General features: G+C 44.2%; 1 protein-coding gene across 1 annotated transcript; it reads left to right on the top strand.

Annotated features, from left to right (window-relative positions):
• Positions 1–2496: 2496 nt before the first annotated feature.
• On the top strand, positions 2497–3741 carry adrb3b (adrenoceptor beta 3b). Its single transcript, XM_030768110.1, has one exon. It carries the CDS (start codon positions 2497–2499, stop codon positions 3739–3741), a length of 1245 nt encoding a protein of 414 aa, XP_030623970.1.
• The last annotated feature ends 7611 nt before the right edge of the window (positions 3742–11352 follow it).

The raw sequence follows: 11352 nt of genomic DNA, 5'->3' as shown, positions 1-11352 counted from the left end.
GTCTCATCAAGAACCCGCGGTGTAACATGGGACTGCATTCCACACAGGAAGTCAAAATACTCTAAGCACTTTATTCTGGATATAGATACCGTGGGATACAACAGTCATTTCATGAATGCATATTTGGACCTCAAAACTTTGAGGACGGTTTTCCAGATGAAGATTAAGTGTTGCTGTACACTAAATCTCACAGTTAATGGCTTTTCTCCATTAAAATCCCTCATTAGCCCAGGAGGAAGTTTAATGTTCATCTCAAAAATCCTCTCACGAAAGATTTCAGGTCAAAGAAGCGTTGATGTGTGTTAAATTTCGCTGTTAATGGCTGTTGTCCATTAAAAAAGCGTATTTAGTCCACGGTTAGGGTTAGTCTATTTCCAGCAAAACCAGCCCCAAGTCTTCTGTTGTTTCCAGTGGACGAGTGAAGGCATTTACCTCAGTCAGGGATTGACAGATGCTATCTCACACAGAGCCTGGGTCAGCCACTCGTGTCTGCACAGGCTCGGACAGATGGGGGGGGGTCATGTTTGAGACACAGGCAGTGAACTGATCGATCAGTTCAGACAACACATGCATCAACTGAGTGACACACAACAGAGGGAGAACTGGACATGATCACTGCTATGTGTCATTCAAAAATGAGTAGCATCTCAGCCACAGTTACAGTGTATGTGAACCCCTCAAAGGCACGTCATTCCTTCACCTTCACTCATTTAGTTTTCATTCAAACAGAAAGTTAAACAGTTCAAACAATTCATCCAGGTTTTTTTGTATGTATTGACTTCACGTTGATATATTTGTTTCACACTCACGACTCATGCGTCTTTTTTACTGGTTTTCTTCAAAAAAAAAAAAAAGAAAAAGAAAAGAAAAAGAAAAGAAAGAAAGACAATAAAAAGAAAGGAAGAAAAGAAAAAAAGTTCATATGCCATAGTTTGATATGGGTTATTTTGGGTGAAGACTACTATACATTTTAATTTCAACTGTTATTTTGTTCAGTGACCTGATCGTGTACCTTCTGCCTCTGCGGTGCCAGACTGCTGTGAAACAGCCCCGATCTGTGTTCGTCAAAAACCACAGGAAGTGATCTTTAGAGAAATGTGAACATTGCCTACTGAAAAAAAAAAAACCACACGCTTGTCCATTGCACAAAGCAAACACTTCACTGTGAACGCATTCGGAACCCTGTGAAAAGTGTTGTCGCGCTGGGGCTTTCTCAAATAAACAGCTTCACACTCACAGAAACACACACACACACACACACACACGCATGCAGTGTTCTGATGAGTTATGCTTCTTTGTCCATTACGACATCTCAACACTATACTTTTGTGCATTTTTTAAAGACAACAACAGCAGCAACAATTGGCTGAAGCATGAGAGCGACAATAAGAAGCTTCTTGTGGTGAGTTTGCTGTGCTGTAGCATTAGTCTAAATAACATTAGTCTTACTTTACCGTGAACATCGTAATGTTTAAACTCTGTATGCGTCATTCCTGTTATATTTCAAGCACTACTGAAGCATGTTGTTTGTGTTACCATCCAGTTTTAATGACATCCAAAATGAAACAGGATGTCTATCAGAGCATTTGCCAAAATTAATACATTTGTTCCATTGTTGTAAATCATTAATAGTTGACTCTTTTTATTGATTTATTTATCTGTCTATATATTGATCGATTGATTTATTATCATGGAGCAGCTTTTTTTGTTGTTGTTTTTTTTAAAATCAAAAGTCAGTTCTCGCTTTGGCTTCCTCAAATGGGATAAACCATTTTCATGAAACTTTTTTTTGGGGGGTTTTTTTTGCGCAAAGTTCGTTTAGATGTACAAGTGAGTCTGCTTCACCTTAGAGAACTGTGGTGAGTAGACTCCTGCATTCCTAGTCCCCTCCTCCAACCCAGGGCTACAAAAGGCAGTCCAGCCTCTTCTAGACCTGTCAGCCCCTTTGAGAAGAGAGAACTGAGAGAGAAAGAGAGCGAAAGAAAGAGAGAAAGAAAGAGAGAGGAATACGCACACAAACTGCCTAAACCGGGTTCTGTTCTCACTTCAGAGGATTTGAAGTTTCAAACAAATCTTTTTTTTCTTTTTTTAAAAATGCTTTTGAGTCACGGAGCGCTTGGCCATGAGGCCAGGGTTTTTTTCTTTCTTTCTTTCTTTCTTTCTTTCTTTCTTTTTTTTTTTTTTGCTGTTTGTTAGCATGCAACCATGAAATCGGCAAGGCTGTTGACGCGTCACTTTAACTGAGGTAGATGAAATGTTAAGGAATTCAGCTCTGCTTTGGAGTTTCACCACACACAGATGACCTGTGTGAGGAGAAGACAACACGAGTGACTCTTTTTAAAGTCACCCCTGGAGCTTTCCTTTCCTGCAGTTTTGACTGAGCCGTGTAAGTGACGGAGCAAATGGGTGGTAGGGCCTCTCTTTTGGGTTGTTGTGTGATACAGAGTGGTTTAGATCTCCCTCTCTTGTTTCTCGTAGAGATTTCCGACGCAAAGGATGAGCGTGGACGGAAACGAACTGTTTTCCTATAGAGGTTCGCCGTGGCTTATCTTCCCCCTGGCGCTGGTCATCTTCATCACCGTGACCGGCAACCTTCTGGTCATCATTGCCATCAGCCGCACGCCTCACCTCCAGACCACCACCAACATCTTCATCACCTCTCTGGCCTGTGCTGACCTTCTTGTGGGCTTTGTGGTTCTGCCTATGGGTTCCCCTTTGGTGCTGTCAGGGCAGTGGGTCTTTGGCAACAAGCTCTGTGACCTCTGGACCTCCGTGGATGTCATGTGTGTCACGGCCAGCATCGAGACGCTGTGCACCATCGCCGTGGATCGCTACATAGCCGTGACGCGGCCCCTCAGGCATGAGGCTCTACTCAGCAAACGCAGGGCTTGGGTCATTGTCTTCATGGTTTGGTTTGTATCTGGGCTCATCTCCTTTGTGCCCATCATGACCAAAATCTCACGCCAGAGGAACAACAACGATTCCGACCAGTGCTACGAAAACGACACGTGCTGTTACTTCATCACCAACGAGGTCTACGCCATCACCTCCTCCGTGGTGTCTTTCTACGTGCCGCTGCTGATCATGATCTTCGTGTACGGAAAAGTGTTCGTCATAGCTAGGCGACAGATGAAACTCATCGGAAAAGACCGGCTGCGTTTCCATGGCGACAGCGCGACGAACAACACCGCGCAGCAGCAGGACAGACAGGACTTTGAAAGCCCCGGCGGGGGAGAAGCCAGGAGGGTGCAGAGCCGCAGGTCTGTCGGGCACATGATCAGAGAGCACCGGGCTCTCAAGACCCTGGGCATCATCATGGGGACCTTCACCCTGTGCTGGCTGCCTTTCTTTGTGATCAACATCGTGCAGTTCTCAGGTGACGTCCAGGTGAAGGTTTCCCTTCTGCTCAACTGGCTGGGGTACCTGAACTCCGGACTCAACCCCATCATCTACTGCCACAGCTCGGAGTACCGCACAGCCTTCAAGAACCTGCTGACCTGCTCACAAACGCGGACGCTGAGTTTGAACTCTCTTTACAAACATCTCCGCACGCAATGCCCGTGCTTTCTGGGCCGGGCCACAGTCAGTGGAAAACACAAAGGCTCTAAGACGGCGCAGGATGTGGAGAGAGAGCAGGTCTGTCCTCGGAGCAGCTGCACAGAGATAGAGTTACCCCAGCAAACCCCACAGACCTTCTCCAGCTCGGAGCTGACGCACAGTTATACCGGAGAGAGGGATTAAAAGCCAGCACGCAAGCTCACCCTGCTGCAGGAACTGCCTACGTTCAGAACATGACAAGCACATGGTGGGGATTTTCTTATCTGAAGGATAAAACTGATTTCAAGCTTGACTGATTGTTTTGTTGGGTTTTTTTTTTTTTTTGAGATAACCGTGGCAAGGCTGTAACTGAATGAAGTCCCTTTTTTTCATCGATGACACGATAAATCGATCACGGGAGTGGGTCCGCTGATGCTGCGGTGCCAAGCTGAGAAAACCGCACTCTGCCAATTCTCACGGCAGGGTATCTGTATGTGGGTGGAGCATGTGGTCGTCGTGGTGATAACAGAGCAGTTTCGGTTCACGATGTACTGAAAGACCAAGGTTTCCTCTAGAACATTTGACCTGACGTAGCGGAAGAGGAACTGGAAGCTGTCGTCTTGTCATGTATTAGATATCCACTGGGTTACAGAGCATCCCCGTTTAAAACAGTAAATCCAGCTGATCAGTTCTGCTTTGCTGGTTTTGTGGATTTGTTCTTGACTCTTAAGAATGAGAAGGCGACGGCTGTGTGTGTTTCGTCATATGTATGAGTGGATTGCAGAGGCACTATCTCTTCAAAAGGGTGGAAAGGTCAGAGTTCAAAAGGTTTGTTCATATCTGTCTGCCACATTCTACAGAAGACCTCTGTACATCCTTTCTCTGTGGGACATCAAAAGAAGCCACAGATAGAGTGATAAGAGAAGAACAGCTGAAATTAATTCCGTTTGTGTGGGTGCATCACTGAAATCTTTTTCTGTTTCAGCAGAGAACAGACGGAAAACGCTCAGTATCTCTCGGATCATTCCTCCTCTCCTTTCTCCGTTACTGTTAGTCTGTTTGTTTTTAGATTTTTTTTTAATTGCATTAATATGTGTTGTGTTTGTTTGTTTGCATTTTGTTTTTGTTTACTCCAGACCCTAAAAACGCTCTGCTTTACGCTGTCGCCACAAGTCTCTATGTAATCATGGCCAAACCGCAGACAAAGTCACCCACTAAATTCTGAAGAGGCTGAATTGACACAGAGATGTTTCATGTTTTTGGTTTTGTGGGGAGGACCAGATGGCGACCTGCCGGATTGCAGACCTGCCAGGCTCCTCCAGACTCACACAGCTGATTCAGAGGAAGTAATAATTGGAGACCGTGGCAACAGGTGCAGCGATGACTTGATAGCGAGCGTGATGTAGCTCGGCAGACGTTCAAGCGATACGGCTCACACTAACCACACGCGTTTAGTTTGCTGAAGCTCGCCAGAGGAAAAACAGGGTATCTCTCTCTTAATCGTGTAAAACAGGTCAAAGTCAGACTGTTTGCAACACAAGCACCAGCGTAACTTCATGGGGAGAAGGAAAGCTCTTTGCCCTTGTTATGTAACGTTATACTGAGTGTGTCAAAAATGATTTTTCAAAAATTCTTTGAGTAAGACACATCTGCATTAAAATCGTTTGTACTGAAGGTTTGTGTTCAATGACAACAAAAATCTAAGTTGGCAAAGAGCTGTGCAGCCCTGCAGGAACACGGCAGAGCTTTGGATCGAAGCGTACACGCACATTTTCACATCACACACTTAAACTCTACTGATCCTGACCTAAACTCTACCAAACCTGATTCAGGCTGGGTTTTTTTTTTTTACTAACCCTATTTGCAAAGCACAAAGCTTTAAACAGGAAAAAAGGAGACAGTCATGTACACAAATGAAGCAATATGAATGTTTATGAAAAGCATTACATTACATGTCGGCGTACCCGTGTCCAGACCATGGGCGTACCCGGCCGAGGACGACATCCGCGCCCTTAATCCTCTGAGGGTGTCGGAGGGGAAGGCCTGATGCAGCGGGCGCACAGAAGGGGACATCACTCATGCCTCTGAGGACACGGAGTCAGTGACACTCTCTGACTGATGGGAAGAGCGGATACAGGAGACAGACCTGAAGCCACAAGGTCCAGAAGTAAATCAGGCATAGCCCAATGAAGCAATGACACAGTGCTCACGCACAGGTAACATGCAAGGTTTGACCAATCAGACGCATGCACCAGGGTTATGCTCAGAGTCCGCTGGTTTGCGTTTTTGTTTTGTTTTGTTTTGTTTTAATTGAGCTGTAGTTGGAGAAAAGAATACCAAAGTATTTTTTTAGCTCTGCTTTGTCTGAGAAAACTGATCAAAGCAGATGTTAACTGGCGCGTTTTGCTGTGTTTTCTTGGAGGTGATCTTTGTAACAGAACCTGAATGTACGTTTCTTTTAACCGCTTCTGCTTTTTTTTCCCCTTTTTTCTGAACAATCTGTACTGCATTGACATGTAATAACATCAAAATGTTACCATGAAAATGAAATAAAATGTTGTGGATTGCATTGGTGTATTATTTCAGCCAGTGTCATAAGGGGAAAAAACCCCTACACAGTAAGCTCTCTGATCTCAAATCTTTCCTCATGCAGAGCTTAATTAATGTGTAAACAGGAATGTGTCTTTCTCTCCCGAGCGGTGCTCTAATAGTGCTATTACTGAGTAAAAAGACGAGAGAAGCTTGATAAGGGATCACAGTGCCCCGGTATCCTGACAAAGGAACATCAGGATATTTGACAGTAGACTCAGACAAACATGTCAGAAACCAGAAAAGAAAGAAACTTTTTTTATCCATTCACAGTGAAACTTTTCTTTTCTTTTTCTTCTTCTTCTTTTTTTTTTTTTTTAGCAAAGTTTTACCTTGATATCTAATTAAATACAATTTATCTGACAGACAGTGGTAAACAATTTTAAGTGGATTTTTCAGATGTCAGAACTGGTAATGATTTAAGCGTAATGAAGCAGGAGTCTAGAGAGGGCCAGGGCTCTTAACGAGAGAGGGCCAGGGCCCTTAACGAGTCGTGTAGGAGTGAGTGCAGGGGAAGAGTGATCAGAGGAGAGGTGATTAAGGAGGAAACGGTGACACCCAGCACACAAACAAACACTGATCTGGTGTCACTAAGCAGAGAAGCAGAGGCCTCTATACTGGTGACACACAGACACACACAACACACACAATACAGTACCAACCTTTATGACTCTTCACCAGAATTACTGAACTCAGAACACACAACACACAATATTTTGAATGCAGTACAAGGTGTGTGTGTGTGTGTGTGTATACACACAGACACACATATATTTATGTATGTATGTATGTATGTATGTATATACACGCGCGTGTGTGTGTATATATATATATATACACACACATATTTATTTATTTGTGTGTGCGTGTGTGTGTGTGTTCCTGTGCTGATAGCATTTTCTTATTTTGCTGATATGTGTGTATTAGCATGTATATTTTACAGTACAGAAGAATACTGTAGTCAGATACAATCTGCATTTCTCTTCTTCTTTATTTTTTTTTTTAAAGAAAATATAAGTCATGAGCCGCTGATGATGTTTGAAGAGTCTGAAAAGTTACAGTGGGAGTCAAACTATATGAAAAATGAAAAACAGCACTACTAATTCCTCTAGCCTTAAAATCCCAGGGCAACATTTTAATTGAGAAGATCCCATTTCTGGAACAACATCAGACCCGACTGCATTCTGGCACTCTTTAAAACGACATTGGAAATATGGAAGACATAAACAGATAACAAAATCTCTCTTTAAAATAAACAGAAATTTGCTCTCATTCATCAGTGCGTACGAGTGCTGGCTAGCGGCTCCAGACCTATACATGCCTTTAACGTCAGTTTGTGACCGTTTTGAGGCTTTGCTTTGAAGTGAATCAAGTCCAGTGGTTCACCAAAAGAATCAACCATGACATCATTCCATTTGAGATGAAAGTTTTCATCAAAAATAACAACAACAACAACAGAAAGTTAATATTGTATGCCTTTTGTGTCGTGGACTGGAGTAACAAGATCAGGACGAAAAGCTTTCTTTCTTTCTGTCTTTCTTTTTTTTGTCAGTATGCTTTGAGCTATCAGCTTTTTCTTCTCAGCCTCTCACACTTATAGATGTTTGAGTCCTCTCTTCATCTCCTGTTGACATTTAAAGCGCTACAGGTCAGAAAAAAAAGCCACTGATCACGGGCGGTTTCACATGTGGTTTCGCCACTTAACAGGGTGGTTCACTTAACACGGCCTGGAGAGAGGACATCCAGTCTCTCAGTGGTTCACTTAACACGGCCTGGAGAGAGGACATCCAGTCTCTCAGTGGTTCACTTAACACAGCCTGGAGAGAGGACATCCAGTCTCTCAGTGGTTCACTTAACACAGCCTGGAGAGAGGACGTCCAGTCTCTCAGTGGTTCACTTAACACGGCCTGGAGAGAGGACATCCAGTCTCTCAGTGGTTCACTTAACACGGCCTGGAGAGAGGACATCCAGTCTCTCAGTGGTTCAGCCGACTCTCCTTACTGTCCCTTCCCAGACGACTGAAGCTCTTTTCTCCACGCAGAGCTCACTCTCACAATGCCGTCGTTTGACGAAAATGAGCGATGAAGCTGAAGAGATCTAAAAATACCCTCGTCTAGCTCTATCAGCGCCCGAGGTAAGACCCTCGGCCCTCACGCTCCTGCAGTTCACTCCCAGCGACCGGACGACAGACGTACAGACCTGTCGCTTTAGAAAACGGGAGACGCTAACCGGGGGGGCCCCTGCTGTTGAGTCGGGAATGCTCTATTCATGGGAACGTCAGGAGGAGTGGAGCGAGGGCTGCGGAGAAGGGAAGGGCTGGCGGAAAGCGGTCGTGCTCTTTCCTTCGCTCCAGGCCGCCGGGCAGAACCAGCCTTGAGTGCCCGCATACAGGCAGGCGCTGATTACCCCCCTGCCCAGGGTCCTGGCCGTCTGCCTTCACTCTGTGCCTGTCTGCACAGAATCACGTCTTCATTATGTCTGATTGTGTTTGTCTTACGTAAGAGACGCACGCTGGACCACCAGTGTTCTCGGGAAAATAGCCAAAAATCAGAGGAAAAAAGAGGAAGAGGTAAAAGGATTAAAGGAGAGAGAGAGAAGAAAAAAAGAAAATGAAAACGGATTCATTGCCACTCAGAAATGTCCTTGTGTCCTCTCTTCTCCTGTGTCCTCTCTTCTCCTGTGTCCTCTCTTCTCTTGTGTCCTCTCTTCTCCCGTGTCCTCTCTTCTCCTGTGTCCTCTCTTCTCTTGTGTCCTCTCTTCTCTTGTGTCCTCTCTTCTCCCGTGTCCTCTCTTCTCCCGTGTCCTCTCTTCTCCTGTGTCCTCTCTTCTCCCGTGTCCTCTCTTCTCTTGTGTCCTCTCTTCTCTTGCGTGTCCCCCAAGTGTTCCCTTTTAAAGAAAAAGCAAAGGGGTTGTTTTTTTTTCTTTTTTTTGGTCACTGCTTGAAAAAAAAAAAAGAAGGATATTCAACACGCTGAGATCGTTAAAAACATCTGCAGATGATACATAATGGTCCATCACAAATGAACACGTCAAAAAGACACAAAAAAAAGAGTGCAGAGGGCTGGGAACAGAAGGACATGATTAGAGAGTCTCTTTTTTTGTCTTTGATACCTGAGAAACTTTCTTTTTTTCCCTTTTTTGTCTTTGATACCTGAGAAACTGTTTTTTTTTTTTTTTGGTTTGTTTGTTTTTTTATGCGGTCTGACATAATGGCGCCCTCATGCCTGGGGAAGCCAATGCACAGACGCGTTAACCTGTGTTTCTGAGTCTGAAACTCTGTGACATGAGTATGCTGCACTGTAAACACTAATGGAGAACTGTAGTAGAGTTTGTCAAGTACATGCACAACATTTGATTGGTAAATTTAGTAAGACATGACAGTGAAATTAAAATTAAATGATTGATTTTGGCATATGAACACAACTGTGTTGTCTGTCTGTCTCTCTGCCTGCCTGTCTGTCTGTCTGTCGGTTTGTTTGTCTGTCTGTCGGTTTGTTTGTGTGCTTGTTTGTATTTTAGCTTTTTTGATTAGTGACAAAGATGTGTCATAAACAGTGCAGCGAGGGGTCACTTTAAGCGTTTTTAGGATTTTACTTTTCTGATGGCTGTAGGAGACAAAAGAGTTGCTCCCGGGAGAAGAGGAGAAAGATAAAAGGCATTAGTACTGTCCACTCAAAATGCAATTACTCAGATAAAGGCAGAAATGAATGAATACATTTCCATATAAAGTTATTAATTTCACAGAGGCTCTTAGCCTGAGTGGCTAATGAAGAGTCTTTGGCACAGGTTCCTATAGACACGTGTGATTCCTGAGGTACCTGCTGATATCACATGCTACAAAAAGGTCATCCCATTGCATGCGGGGGTCAAGTGCACGGCTAAATCAGACATTCCCACTGCACCATACGGCAAAATGCCATAATGGCTAACACTCTACAGTCGAGCTGTCGTGCAATCAAGCTGTCTAATGTGCAGTAATGCAGAGATTTCCTAGTGTGTACACATCTTAAGTAAATCTCAGTAACATCCATCACCTGCATGGTTAATTCTACAATCAGAAGACACAACTTAGAGCTCATGTCGAGCCCACTCGTGGTGGAGGAACCATTTTAAAAGATGAGCGTTTAAAATAGTGACCAGGCAGTGACAGGCAGACTTTGGTCTACCATAGGACTGGACAGAATTTGGTCTGCCATAGGACTGGACAGAATTTGGTCTACCATATGACAGGCAGACTTTGGTCTACCATATGACTGAACAGAATTTGGTCTACCATAGGACCGGACAGACTTTGGTCCACCATAGGACTGGACAGAATTTGGTCTACCATAGGACTGGACAGAATTTGGTCTACCATAGGACTGGGCGGAGTTTGGTAGACCACATGACTTCGAGGGGCACTGTACACTGTTAAGGCTATAGAATGGCTGAAGATCATGGTTTGGAGCTATTTTGGGACAGTGCCCTTCCTACACAAAATCTAAGGTCATGGATTTCATTCTGACTGGTTTTGGAAAGTTAATTCTCACATGTTACCTGGCTATCAATGACAATGCTAAAGTCCAGAGTACCAAATCAACACTTTTCAGAACTGATCCTCAGGACGGTACTAAGGAGCAGAGTCCAAGCGAGGCCTTAGACTTCACTGGCTCACTCCAATGTTTAAGATAAGAACACTGCATTTTATCATACACCACATTTTCTGCAAATACCAACTAAAACATATTTTTTGACAACAAATACCTACTCAACATTGTATTTAGACATAAATATTTGTGTGATGGCTGACAGTCAAATCAGCTGGAATGAGAGGATCAGCTCAGAGGAGAGGAGATCAGGCCAGAGGAGAGAAGATCAGCTCAGAGGAGAGAAGATCAGCTCAGAGGAGAGAAGATCAGCTCAGAGGAGAGGAGATCAGGACAGAGGAGAGAAGATCAGCTCAGAGGAGAGGAGATCAGGCCAGAGGAGAGGAGATCAGCTCAGAGGAAAGGAGATCAGGTAAGAGGAGAGGAGATCAGCTCAGAGGAAAGGAGATCAGGTAAGAGGATGACTGTTCGTGTGTGACAGGGGGTGAAGCTGATAAAAGCACACAGAGAAACAAATCAAAACACCTACTGAATAAAACAATTCAACTGTGACGAGCTCGGGCTCTCTCTCTCTCTCTCTCTCTCTCTCATTTTCTCTCTCCCTCTTTCTCTCTCTCCCTCACTCTCACTCTCTCTCTCT

Source organism: Chanos chanos, chromosome 3 (assembly GCF_902362185.1).
Source record: "Chanos chanos chromosome 3, fChaCha1.1, whole genome shotgun sequence".
Lineage (NCBI taxonomy): Eukaryota > Metazoa > Chordata > Actinopteri > Gonorynchiformes > Chanidae > Chanos > Chanos chanos.
This window is presented reverse-complemented; position numbering and strand designations above follow the sequence as displayed.

What these genes read in the sequence shown, in the direction of transcription:
- adrb3b (XM_030768110.1), top strand. Translation starts at nt 2,497, where the DNA reads ATGAGCGTGGACGGAAACGAACTGTTTTCCTATAGAGGTTCGCCGTGG.